The 14,106-nt window shown below is 42.3% G+C and overlaps 1 protein-coding gene across 1 annotated transcript; it reads right to left on the bottom strand.

Moving 5' to 3' along the window:
* Positions 1-2,832: 2,832 nt before the first annotated feature.
* On the bottom strand, positions 2,833-8,106 carry cdc37 (cell division cycle 37 homolog (S. cerevisiae)). The gene is made up of 8 exons (XM_051118526.1): positions 7,781-8,106; positions 5,554-5,835; positions 5,374-5,479; positions 4,413-4,528; positions 4,204-4,326; positions 3,734-3,916; positions 3,504-3,575; positions 2,833-3,423 (listed from the first exon to the last, which is right to left on the bottom strand). Exons 1-8 carry the CDS (start codon positions 7,886-7,888, stop codon positions 3,286-3,288), a joined length of 1,128 nt encoding a protein of 375 aa, XP_050974483.1. The 5' UTR covers positions 7,889-8,106; the 3' UTR covers positions 2,833-3,285.
* Positions 8,107-14,106: the final 6,000 nt, after the last annotated feature.

A 14,106-nucleotide genomic window follows, 5' to 3' on the forward strand; every position in this document is an offset into this window, starting at 1 on the left:
CAAAAGATGATGCACACCTTTAGAAAAATGGCTTTATAATGGTATAAATGCCCTTAAATGGTAAAAATTTAAACTTATTGGACAAGATGAATTTCTATCACTGCTGTGAACTGACCACAGAATATGAAGAATATATATATATATATATGAAAATATCTGAAGAATATATACATATAAAAATCAGGAATCAGCTGTCCACAGTAGTCCATAAGATACCAGCACAATAACCCACTCAGGAAAATATAGTCAAATTATCGTTAGTGATAAAATCCCAGAAAATATTGAGGGTTTTTTTGTCAATATTGCACACCCCTAATTTATGTTATTTAATTAATATAGTAATCTATTGATAATAATTGTTTAAATTAATTAAATAATTAATACTTTTGACTCATCCATTTTCTTAAAAATGGTTTAAAGACTGAAATGTGAACTTTATACTTTTTTTAAAAAACTTCTATCTGAACTGTAAATTGTGCTTTTTACAGTCATTTTACAGTTTAACATGTTGTTATAGACATTGCCCTACCCTGAACATATGGTATTCATTTTATTTGTGCAGGTCTTAAAAAATCCTGCAGAAACCAGCTCATAAAGAAAAGACTTGTATTTAGATTCCAGCCTGGATCTGTAATACTTTATATAAACTGAAATGTTAAAGTCTGCTTGCTTTTTACGAAATACTCCTTTATTTCAAAGTTGAGTCGCATTTCTTTCTATTGCACTTCACACAGTACAGCTTGTGTCAAAGCCGCTTCACAGAAATCGAGATAGATTCGATGGAAAGGGCAGTAAATTGACTCTACAGCTGTTAATTACAGCTAACACTGGTGCTGCGGCGTAACTGTGTGTTAAACAGCGGCTGGGACAGGAGTGTGTGTTGCAGCAGTTAATGTATTGACACAGAACCAATTTTTTAATGTGATTGTTTTATTCTTACATGTAGTATTATAATATGTATTATTAGCCCCGAGATAATTCATGTCAGTGAACAAATATGTAAGATACGTATTCATTGTTTGTAGAGGTCGACCGATGTATCGGTATCGGATAGTTGATCGGCGGAACTATCAGTTATCGGCAAAAATCCATGCCGATAGTTTTTTCCGGGTCGGGTCCGTTGTTGGAGCGACTGAGAAGGTCGTCATTATACAGCAAAGTCCCTACAGTCTTTGTTATACAGCACGAGAGCACAAATCACTGACAGCACGTGCCGTTTGTTTAGTCACGTGACAGTGCGCTGCACAGAGCGGACACAACGAAGCGGTGTGTGCAGTATACTGTAGTGCATGTTTTCATGTCATTACTAAGCGATGAATTTGTTGACTAGACGCTGCATTAGTGGAGAAAGGACAGCAGTATACTTTTGCCCGTTTGGTGATCAAATAAAGTCTCGTAGACGCCGCTTGAATCAAACGCGACGTGCCCGGTGTGTGTGATACCGGACAGCTGCGAGACGCGGCGCTGCACTTTTACCCGTTGTGTGACTAACATATTTTATATTTTGATTAGATAACCACAAATGTTCTAGAATAGAAGCAGTTAAACTGTGAAAGTACACAATATCCATTTGTATGTCATTTCAATACTGTGGCCTTTGTGTAGATATTTAAAGACGGACATCTTTTGCTTGATTGTTGATGTAATGGTGACACTTCACATTATGAGTCCATTTGTCACATTAAGATTGATAAAAGCTGTAGAATAGAAATATTGTTCCTTGTTAGAGTGTTAATTTTAGTATTTACTGATATATTTGAAAAAGTTCAGTTGCTTTTGTTTACATTAATGAACTGTGATGATCAATATACAATTAACAGTAATATTTTTATTCATTTACAAAGTGTGGTTCAGTAGGCCAATTTTTTTTTTTTTTTTTTTTTTTTTTTTTTTAATAGTAGAGCACTATTTATTTTCAGTTCAGTATCTATTTGGAAAACTATCGGTATCGGCCAGTGTGGTCCAACCTATTTATCGGTATCTGTAAAAAATTTTGAGCCCCGAGATGTTAAAAACAGTGGCGGGGACAATATCGACCCTGGCAAAAAGTGGTGGGGACATGTCCCACCCATAAATTATGCCCATCCCTGATAGCACACGTACATCTCGGAGACGTCTATTTGACATCTGCAATACGTCTATTGGACGTTTCCTATCAGATGTCAAATAGACGTCCATTAGATGTCTTTAAAATGTTTATGACTTACAATGTATGTAAAACTGACATCTTACAGACGTTTGTACACAACAGATCAAGTGATCTTCAACAGACATCAGACGTACGTGCGCTATCTGGGATGTCTCTGTCACATTCTAATTGTAGGCTTTGCTCTGTTTGAATTTCTTTGCTTTTGCAAACAGTAATTTACAGTTTTTTCATTGTCAATATTTCTCGCTTTTTATGACAAATTGACACATGTATGCGATTTCCCTGGTATGAAGTATTACAGGCTTACCATAGTGTTTCACGGTAAGATAAAAACACTGGAGATGGATTTTTCATGTAACTTGCTTTTATACATCTAATATGTATGTATATATAATGTATAATGTCAAGGCTGCAGAGTTTAGCACCAACCCTAATTAAACAGCTGAAGAAGCTAATCAGTGTCCGCCAGATCACTAGAAAGCTACAGGCAGGCGTATTTGATTAGAGCTGGAAGTACTGTTATTTCTATTCCAGCATCGATGTGGCTTTCCTCCTTTGAGGGTCTGCTTGGTTGCTTTTGAAAGCAGATTTTAAAAACGGACACGTTTCTACCATTATCTTGTCATTACTGTGATGGCGGCATCATTACTGCAGCTGGAGGATCAAGAGACACGCCACGCGCGTTATAATCAGACTCAGATTTCCCATTTATTCTGATACAAACCGAACATACGGCACTAACAGAACAGTGAATAATATGAACGAAAAGAGACAAAACCAGGATCCAGCAACTAAATCAGTTCATTACTAGTATTCATCCGGACTGTCTCCACTATCTGTAATACTGCAGATCTTCATTGGTCTGTGAGTAACGGCCAATCAAACCCAAAACACACAATCTAGCTTTAGATGAGCTGAGGATGGTGTAAGAAAGCAGAAGCGCTGAAAGTGAGTCTACAGCCGACCGCATAAATAACAAACAGCGATAATGAGAAAACAGAGGAAGAGAGAGACGTGCTCTGGATCGTGACCCGTGGGCCCCTGCCTCAGCGTCTTCAGCACTCTTTGGGGTCGAACTCCGGATCGGCTTTGGGTCGGGGGTCGGAGGTTCACGTTCAGGGTGGGCGGGATGACGGTCACTGATGTTCTTTCTTCACTTCCTCGTACTGCGGCTCATCGCCTTCCTCTTTGTCTTTATCTCCCTCTTCGTCCGCTCGTGCGTTCGGGACCCACAGACCCGAGTCGATGCAGCGCTTCATGTGGTATTTGGCCTCCTGCAAGAGAGACGACACGTCATCAGACTAGCGTCAACGCAACCGCGAGCCGTCGGGCGTCACGCGGCGCTCGCACTGACCGTCGGGTCCATTTTGCTGATGGCGTCCTGCAGCATCTGAATGTCTTTCTCGTCGAAGCACTTCTGCATTTCCTGCAGGGACGAAAGAAGGGACTTTTAACAAAACATCACTAGCATGTTTAAAGTTCTTTATTTGATGCCATTAAACAAGCCGTCTTATGTCATCATCTTATGCTGAAAAGCCATTCTGTCGCAGGTACACTAAGCGTGTCTGTGCGCGTTCGTCTCACCGAAGGCAGCGTCTCGTACACCTCCACCGGATCCAGTCCGCCGGGACCCATGCGTTTCTGCCGCTCCTCCTCCTCGTACTCCTTCATGGCTTTCTCGATGCGGATCTTGGCTCGTCCCCGCACTCGCTCCTTAAAGGACTCCAGCTCGTCGTTAAACGCGTCCTGATACTGCTGGTCTGCGGTCTGAGCACACAGGACGAAGGACGATTGTGATATCGGACGCAAAGAGCATTTTCTTATTGATCCATCTCTCTACACCAGGGACAGGCGACGTCGGTCCAGGAGTGCCGCTGTCCTGCAGAATTTAGCTCCAACCCTAAAAAAAAAACCGTGATCCTGATGACCTCGATTAACTCGTTCAGGTGTGTTTGATTAGGACAGGAGCTGAACTCTGCAGGACAGCAGCGCTCCAGGACCGACGTCGCCTATCCCTGCTCTAAACACTGACCACGCAAAGCACACACACACACCTTGATTTTGGCAAAGAACTGGCGGAAGCAGCCACGCGGATCGACCTTCAGACTCTTGGCGAGCTCCAGGATGAACTGCATGACGATGGTCTGATGGGCCACCTGCTCCATGAGAGCGTGTTTCTGACACACACAAACGGGTCAATTACAGATCTCACACATTAAACACATGGCTCAATCAACAGATAACACCACACACACGTCGTTACCTCCTCCACCTCCAGATCGATGCACATGATGACCAGATAATTCGCGGTTTCCTCACAGACCAGGTGAGGATTGTCAGACAGGTACTTCTGAGAGTCGTCCCAGCGCCGCAGCATCCCTGCGCGCACACACACAAACACACACACACACACACACGTCATGAGGACTGCAGCGAATGTGAATTGTGTGCGACTCATCAAAACTCTTGTTTATTCGTCCTGATGCTAACTCGTAAAGCTGTTTGCACTACAAACCAGTGTGTTCATAATTAAGGTAATACGTTAAAATAATATGGTAACACACACCGATTTGCAGTATCAAGTTTTGTACAAGTTAAAAATGGCTGGACGCGGATGAGACCGGAAACCAGAGCCATAACATTTACAAATGGCCGCACCTCACAGGAAGAAAAAGGTGGATGAGGAAAGTTTTTTTTTTTTTTCCTCGAATGGGCACTTCTCCAGGAGCACGAGCACGCTCATCAACGCGCTTCTCAAACCAGAGAAGGTGAACAAGCTGGTATTCTTGCGGAAAAAGAAAACAAAAAAAACACGCAAGCACTGATAAATATTGCGTTATTGGAGTCGCTTCAACTCGCGGACATGAAAAACAACCTGCTGTGGTACAACAGTGTTAAAGTTGTCCAGTTCTGCAGGAAAACTGTGGACTTGGCAACAATGAAGCACTGTCATCGACAGCCCGTTTAGTTTTACTTTTCTTTTGTTTTGATTTTCAAAAAGCCTGCTGTCTTTGTCGTTTACCTCACATTACGCTACAGACGTTTTTTAATTTATTTGACTCGGTGTTTGCTAAACTTATTCACCAATATATAATACATGTGGTGTATGCCATAACTTGTCTTATTTTTTTAATAAAGATATACACACACATAATAATCTAGTTTGTTGGTGGCGCCGAATAAACTCAAAAACCACCCGACCGTCGGCGCGGACAGCAGCTCACCAAAGTGTTTGATCTGTTTCTCGTATTTCTCCACGAAGGTTTTGTGTTTCTCCTCCTTCTCCTCCTCCGTCTCCTCCTCCTTTTCAGGCTTGATGTTGACGACGCTCTGAAAGACAAGCAGAAAAGCGTTAGTCGCGCGCGTCTCCGGAGCGCCAGCGCGTCGCCGTCGACGTGACGCACCTTACTGAAGCCCTCCTTGCTGAGCGTGTCCACGTTCCAGGGCATCTTCTTCTCCTCACTGCGATGCTCCTCCATTTTCTTCTCCCACGATCTCTCCTCCTTCTTTAGCTGCTTCTCTTCCTCCTGGGCTTTGGCCAGATCGGCTTTGGCCTCCGGCGTGGACGCCGAGACGAGCTCCCGCACCCGGCGCTGCGCCTCCGCCAGCTTCCTCCGGCTCTCCGTCAGGCTCTTCTCGATCTCCTCGCCCTTCTTCATGAACGCCTCCATCCGCTCCACCCGCGCCTGACACCAGAGCGAGACACGCACGTGAGATCGGCTAATGTTTTGACGGCCAACACACGTGAACGTCACACACACAACTGTAATTCCAGCTGTAATTAAAGGAGAAGTCCACTTCCAGAACAAAAATTAAAAGATTATGTACTCACCCCCTTGTCATCCAAGATGTTCATGTCTTTCTTTCTTCAGTCGTTAAGAAATTGTGTTTTTTGAGAAAAACATTTCAGGATTTTTCTCCATATAATGGACTGATATGGTGCCCCGATTTTGAACTTCCAAAATGTAGTTTAAATGCAGCATCAAACGATCACAAATGCGGCTGTAAATGATCCCAGCCGAGACAGAAGAAGGGTCTTATCTAGAGAAACGATTGGTTATTTTCATAAAAATAATACAATTTAAATACTTTCTAATGTCAAACGCTCATCTTGTCTTACTCTACCTGAACTGTTTTTGTTGCGGTTCATGTCAGTTAGTGTATGTGGAAAAACTCCCATCTCATGTTCTCCCTCAACTTCAGAATCGTCCTATATCACTGTTTTACCTTTTTTGTTAAGGGTGTTTGATCTTCTTTGCATGTTCACTTTGTAAACACTGTGTCTGTTCTTCTGCAGTGATGTAGGATGATTCTGAAATGATTTTTGAAGTTGAGGGAGAAAATACGATTGGAGTTTTTCAACATACCCTAACTGACTTGAGTCAGAATACACAGAGTTCAGGGAGAGAAAGACAAGACGAGCGTTTGACATTAAAAAGTATTTAAATTGTATTTTTTTAATGAAAATAACCAATCGTTTCGCTAGATAAGACCCTTCTTTCTCGGCTGGGATCATTTACAACCGCATTTGTGATCGTTTGAAGCTGCATTTAAACTGTATTTTGGAAGCTCAAACTCGGGGCACCATATCAGTCCATTATATGGAGAAAAATACAGAAACGTTTTTATGACATGAACATCTTGGATGACAAGGGGGTGAGTACATTATCTGTAAATTTTTGTTCTGGAAGTGAACTTCTCCTTTAATGTTTAAGAATCCATTCCAACTTATTCTTTGATTCATTAGTTTTGTGTTCCTGATCACTAAACCAGCGCACACACACACACCACAGAAAAACTAAAAGAACAAACTCGTCAGCTCGTCTTCAGCCGTTAGTAAACATGTTGGTTGATGTGACGCTGATCTCCTGAATAATATATGTGTGTGTGTGTGTGTGTGTGTGTGTGTGTGTGTGTGTGTGTAAGATCAGCTGCAGTTTGCTCAACGTCTTATGTCTGTTACACTTTCCTCCAGCTTGTTTGGTAGTAGCCCATCTGTTGACCAAACGTGAATGAATGCAATAAAGGACTGGAAACACAAACAGTCACGATATTAAATCATTAAAAGACTGATGATGCGATGAGTGTCATTTCACTGTTTTCTGTGTCTCATCTCAATGTGTCGTCGTTACAGTTCAGTGCTTCAAAAACTCAATCACTTTGATTTATAATGGAGAAAAATTTCAGATTCTGACAAAGAACAATCATTACAGCTGAAAACACACACACACACACACACACACACACAAACACACAAACTTGAATACATGATCCGCAGCGATCATATAATACAGAGAAACACTGTTACGTGTGTGTGTGTGTGTGTGTACTTGTTTTTGCTACATTGTGGGGACCAAATGTCCCCACAAGGATAGTAAAACCTGAAATTTTTGACATTGTGGGGACCGGCTTGAGGTCCCCATAGGTACAAAAGCTTATAAATCATACAGAATGAGATTTTTTGAGAAAGTAAAAATGCAGAAAGTTTTCTGTAAGGGTTAGGTTTAGGGGTGGGGTTAGGGTAAGGGGATAGAAAATACATTGTGGACAGTATAAAAACCATTGCACCTATGGAGAGTCCCCACAAACATAATAAACCAGATGTGTGTGTGTGTGTGTGTGTGTGTATACCTGGTGTCTCCAGCGAAACAGACTCGGTGTGTCGATGTTCGGATGTGTGTCGTCTTCATCATCGGACACCTCGATATGATCCCACACACTGTAATCGATGGTCGTCATGACGGACAGTCGATAATCGATGACGGTGATTCTGTCAGTTAGTTACGCGTCTGCCTCCGTTATAAAGCCGCGTACAATCGCTCGGTTTCGTTGTTAGTACTACTATTATAAGACTTCTTATTGTTATATTCCTGTGTGTTTGCGTCTCGGGCACCCGCCGCTCTTTCTGGAACTCTCCTTCACTTCCGCTTACAGTGACGTCATCGCCGAGCGCCGGGTGTCAGCGGGACGTCACTGTCTGGAGCCAAACTCACGCCTGTCCTGTCATAGACATATATAGAGAGTAGACGCCGCATCGACCGATACTCCCTACTGGGGCTGACGAGACGTGGGGCCGCCATCTTGGACCGGTCACCCGCTCCACTCAGTGTAATCTGTTTGGCAGGTGTAATGAGCTGTCAACGCATTTAATTAATCATACCTCACGGAATACCGAACTGATTTTCACGCGGTTTTTTTTGCTGCAAAGGTCATAAATGTAGCTGTGATACATGACACATGGTTTGGCGTATTTTAATATTGATAGTGAGCTTAACAATAATATAATGAATATCTCCGTTCCTGTGATAGTATTGGGTCTTTTAAGAGGGTCTAAAGACTTACAACATGGACTTAGTTCATTAAGCACTTCTAATGCGTTATGGTTTGTATAGTTTTATTCTATTTTCATTTGGCTGTTTATTAATTTGACATTGTTGTTCATTACTGATATTCTCCTTAATGTAGTCTTACCATGCTGTTATTATATTTTGCTTGAATTGACATTGTTTATTATTGCTGTTTTCCCTCATTTTCATTGTTTATTTCATTATGCTATTGACTGAATTGACGTTGTTCATTTTTGCTGTTCTCCTTATTAGCTATAATCTGACCAACATCTCAATCTGTTCCCTGTTAAATTTAAGTATTATATTGTTTTGTATTTATGTCACTTTGGACAAAAGCGCAACCATAACCATATGATGTGTAGGCTATGATAGGAATTTTGCAAATCACACACTATAAATATGATAGAGAAGCAGAAACAGATAGTGACAGTAAAGGTATTTTAATAAGTTGAAGAAACACTATATGAATATTACATTAGAGTCTACTTGGAGTATTTCATTCTCTCTCGCTCACACACACACACACACACACACACACACACACACACTAAAAGCCCTGCTTTCGATGGTCCGCCGATTGGAGCAGGAATATCCTACACAATGTTCAGGCATGTTCTCTCACTTCTGCTGCTGCTACGCGATGTAATCAATTCCAGAGTATGCCCGGTCCAAGATGGCGGCCGCATTTCTCGTTTCCAGCAGCCAATGCGGAGTCTATGTGTATTATGTCTATGTGTCCTGTTATTAGGCTCGTTTGAGATGCGCCTCGCCTGAAATGTAGCTGAGAGCAGGGGCTGCAGTGAAATAAGCGCAGTCAAGACGGACAGTTCTGACCTGGAGAAGTAGAACAGACACCTACGAGATCACAGATATCGCGTTATCACACTCACGTGCTGTGCTGCTGATAAACATGATATAATTTCAGCTCTGTTGTTTTTATATGAAAATAAATGTGATGAACAAGACACTCAAAGTGCTTGCTATTTAATTCCATACGAAAGGCGTATTTATCATCCATTTTTACTTTAATACAAACGTGTATTTTAGATTTTTATAGAAATATGACAACAATCACATATCTCATGCAGAGATCACACTGGCACAGTGTTTGGGAAAATTCATGCATAATTTAAACACATAACCACATGATATTAGATTAAAAAATAAAACATTTTAGAAAAGAACGGCAACATCACGGTTGTCTGAACCAATGAGCTTTAAGCTGTGTCGTCATCCAGGCGTTTCCCATCATGCTTTTGGTCAGCGCGGTCGGTGGAGAGATACTGCGCCCGACTGCTCAATCCGACACAGCCGCCTCGCCGTCCCGAGAGAGTTTTTTGGCGCACGTCAGCATGACATCAGAGCAAGGCGGACGGAACTCGGACACATTTCTACTATTATTATTATTACTCACTTCTCCTCTGGTTCTGCGTCTGATTCAAGATTCAATTTTTTCAAGATTCAAAAGCTTTATTGGCACAGTGAAGGGAGCTGCTACAACGCCAACGCGTGAAAATCACTATACATACACAAAAAAGAAAGAACCCCACATGTCTGACAGGAGCTGTGTAGGAGGAAGTGACGGGCTCCTTCGAAACACTGCTCCATGAGGCTTCGGAACTTTTGTGAGTCCATTGTGAATCTACGGTTCGGAGCTTGTATCTAATAGTGATGGGTCGTTCATTTTGAACGAATCTTTAATGTGACTCGGGACGAACGAGTCGTCTCGGGGAGTGAGTCGTTCAGTCGCGCATGCGCAACATCCTATTAGGTTCTGTACTGGAATTAGTTCACCTGTTTCGAGTCTTCGGGTTGTTTAAGAGTTCTTTTTATGGGGCTGTCACGTGATGAACGAACGACTCAAACCCCTGTAAGATAAAAGGTGAGGTTCTTATTAACTTTATTCAGTGGCGGAATAAGGTAAAACTCTTTAATTCTGTGTAAACTTGTGAATCATGCAAGTTTATTATTGAGATCGATAATGTACTATACTTTCAATAAAACATTTGCAGAGTTTTTGTTGCATTTACACGCTTTTGACCAGCAGGCGTCACTGGCGCGTGGTGTTTCGAGCGCTTCGAAACAGTGAATCATTTTGCGAAGCAATTGGTTCATTTGATTTGAAGCTTCGAAAAGGTTTGTTTCTCCCATCACTACTAGGAGGTCTAGATGCTGCCGTAGAGCCTCTTAAGTGGGCGACAGCAGCACCAGGTCATCAGCGAACACAAGGCATTTGACCTCAGTCGTCTAGGGCCCTTGCCGAACAGCGTGGGCGATTTCTGTGCGTCTGTTTCCAATTTTAACAGCAAATTTGTTGTTTGTGTGCATTGATTTGATCATGTCACATGTCTTTCCTTTGATGCCGCTCTGCATTAATTGAAGTAAAAGACCTTTGTGCCAAATTGAGTCAAAGGCTTTTTTGAAGTCAACAAAACATGAGAAAAGTTTACTTTCTTATTGGCTGATCTGCTTATCAATTATGGTACGGAGAGAGTACTGCAAGGAAAGGAAAGGAAAGGACGTGACGAGTGGCCAAGTATGGTGACCCAATCTGTGCTCTGCATTTAACCCATCCAAGTCCACACACACACACACACACACACACACACATCTGGTTTATTATCTTTGTGGGGACTCTCCATAGGCGCAATGGTTTGTATACTGTCCACACTGTATTTTCTATCCCCTTACCCTAACCCTACCCCTAAACCTAACCCTTACAGAAAACTTTCTGCATTTTTACTTTCTCAAAAAATCTCATTCTGTATGATTTATAAGCTTTTGTACCTATGGGGACCTCAAGCCGGTCCCCACAATGTCAAAAATTTCAGGTTTTACTATCCTTGTGGGGACATTTGGTCCCCACTATGTAGCAAAAACAAGTACACACACACACACACACACACACACACACACACACACACACACACACACACACACACAGCAGTGGTCAGTCATACTGCTATCGCTGCGGCGCCCGGGGAGCAGTTGGGGGTTCGGTGCCTTGCTCAAGGGACTCACCTCACCTTGTTTTTTACTTTACTAAAAAGTGGTTCATCCAAACATCTCCAGTTCTAGATGGTAAGATTTGTTGAGTGAATTCCAGTGTTCCCAGAAGTGGTTTGATTCTAAGGATTCCCTGAGCTGACTTTTTGTGTTTTGTTTTTTTCTGTCGTAGAGTGTTCCTATATTGTTTCAGTGTTTTGTGATTTAGGTGACGATGTTCTCATCGTCAGCATCTCTGCGTTTCTGGTTGGACAGAATTCTTTACGGAGTGTTTCGCAGTCACTGTCAAACCATTTCTCAGTGGCGTGCGGTCTATTTGTTCTTTGTTTAAATGTTGCTGATATCTCATATATTCTGTTCAGCTCGTCTGCTGCTCGATTTGTACCTTCACTGTTGTGCTGGAAAGGAGTAGCGAGGAATTGAGCTAATAGGCTTTAAATCCTTGCTGTTTTGTTTCCGTCTATATGTGTTTCTACGTATTCTGAAACGGTTATGACGCAACGAAGCCTCATTTACTGAAATCACGTGACGTTGGCAGTTTGATACACGCTCTGCGAAGCATTAGGCTCGTTTGAGATGAACAAAATCTGCGCAGAATCGATCACCGCGAGATGCATGCCGGTTAGAAATGTGTCCGAGTTCCGTCCGCCTTGCTCTGATGTCATGCTGACGTGCGCCAAAAAACTCTCTCGGGACGGCGAGGCGGCTGTGTCGGATTGAGCAGTCGGGCGCAGTATCTCTCCACCGACCGCGCTGACCAAAAGCATGATGGGAAACGCCTGGATGACGACACAGCTTAAAGCTCATTGGTTCAGACAACCGTGATGTTGCCGTCCTTTTCTAAAATGTTTTATTTTTTAATCTAATATCATGTGGTTATGTGTTTAAATTATGCATGAATTTTCCCAAACACTGTGCCAGTGCGATCTCGGCGTGAGATATGTGATTGTTGTCATATTTCTATAAAAATCTAAAATACACGTTTGTATTAAAGTAAAAATGGATGATAAATACGCCTTTCGTATGGAATTAAATAGCAAGCACTTTGAGTGTCTTGTTCATCACATTTATTTTCATATAAAAACAACAGAGCTGAAATTATATCATGTTTATCAGCAGCACAGCACGTGAGTGTGATAACGCGATATCTGTGATCTCGTAGGTGTCTGTTCTACTTCTCCAGGTCAGAACTGTCCGTCTTGACTGCGCTTATTTCACTGCAGCCCCTGCTCTCAGCTACATTTCAGGCGAGGCGCATCTCAAACGAGCCTAATTTGATCGAGCTGCACAACGGTGTAAAGGGGTTTGGTGGGTGTGTCAAAAATGTCAGCCCAGTCAGCAGCCACATGTACATAAACCACGTGGTATTAAAGAGACACTGATTAATGTAACAAAAATACTGTACATATTTATATATTTTGCTATTGTATTGTGGAATGACACGTTCATAAACTTTTCGGTACTCCTCTGATTATATAATGGTAAATATTACAATATCACAGCACAACAACAGTGATCAGCAATAATGACAAGCCTAATACTCACTATAAAAATAATAAGGTAAGAAGTGGATTATCCTTCACCTGAAATGACTGTCTTGTCATCCTGAAATGTGAGGCAAATGTTGGATCACAATAATTAGGAACCACAGTTTCCACAAACCCCTTCACTCGATTTGGGATGTTCTCTTTTATTCTAACATCGAGCGTATTTTGTGTATTTTACTACATTCTTGAAAAACAACACAAAGAATGGCCTTCTCAGCTGCCATAGCTGCAACTCTTGCGTCATCACAACAGTGTTTCGCGTCATTTTGTCGGGGCTGAACGCAAGGCTTGCGTTGAGGATCACAGACGCAGGTGTGTCGGAGCAGAACCGGTTTGGAGGATCACGGCTGAGGTCGGAGGTTACCAGCTAAAACCAGGCTGTGGTTCCTCAGTAGATGTGTATATATAGGGGAGAAAGGGTTGTGTGGTTTATTGTCTAGCTTCGGTTGAGTTTGAGTTTATCAAAAACAGTTGTTTTTATTTATTTATTTATTTAAAAGTAAATCCAGAACTGTATAAGGATGCTCACCTAGTCATCAGGTCTGTTGGGGTGTGAGTACTGAACAAGAGGTCATCGCTCTCTGTCTGTCCTCCCAGACTTAACAATTAAATATGAAAAACTATAAAATAATACCTATATGTCTAAAAGAAAACATCTATCCCCTTTTTTATTGAAATTATTTTTCTGTAATAATTACATAAACGGACTTAACCTCAGTTCAACAAAAGCGTAATTGTCTGAGAGCCAGCAGATGGCGCTCTGGATCACGGGAGTCCCTGCGGATCCACTGAGGAACCGCGGCGTGGTTTTGACCGGAGGTTACCGACCTCGGCCGCGATCCTCCGAAGCGCTTCTGCTCCGACACACCTGAACACCTGGACTAGCTGCTGCAGGTGTGCTTTATCAGAGCTGGACCAGCTGAAGCTCCTGTTTCATCATGTCCATTCACCATATCAAATCACGAAGCCCGTACCACATCGGCTCTTACGACGAGTTTGAGTCTCAGGTTAGGCAGGGATTGAAGGTGGGGGGAGTGAATAACCAGCGCTCTCTGCA

The sequence above is a fragment of the Labeo rohita genome, chromosome 1, assembly GCF_022985175.1.
Source record: "Labeo rohita strain BAU-BD-2019 chromosome 1, IGBB_LRoh.1.0, whole genome shotgun sequence".
Lineage (NCBI taxonomy): Eukaryota > Metazoa > Chordata > Actinopteri > Cypriniformes > Cyprinidae > Labeo > Labeo rohita.

What these genes read in the sequence shown, in the direction of transcription:
- cdc37 (XM_051118526.1), bottom strand. Translation starts at nt 7,888, where the DNA reads ATGACGACCATCGATTACAGTGTGTGGGATCATATCGAGGTGTCCGAT. An exon ending in GCAAGGAGGGCTTCAGTAAG is followed by an intron (nt 5,480 to 5,553) that starts GTGCGTCACGTC and finishes CTTGTCTTTCAG; the next exon opens with AGCGTCGTCAACATCAAGCC. An exon ending in TCGATCTGGAGGTGGAGGAG is followed by an intron (nt 4,327 to 4,412) that starts GTAACGACGTGT and finishes TGTGTGTGTCAG; the next exon opens with AAACACGCTCTCATGGAGCA.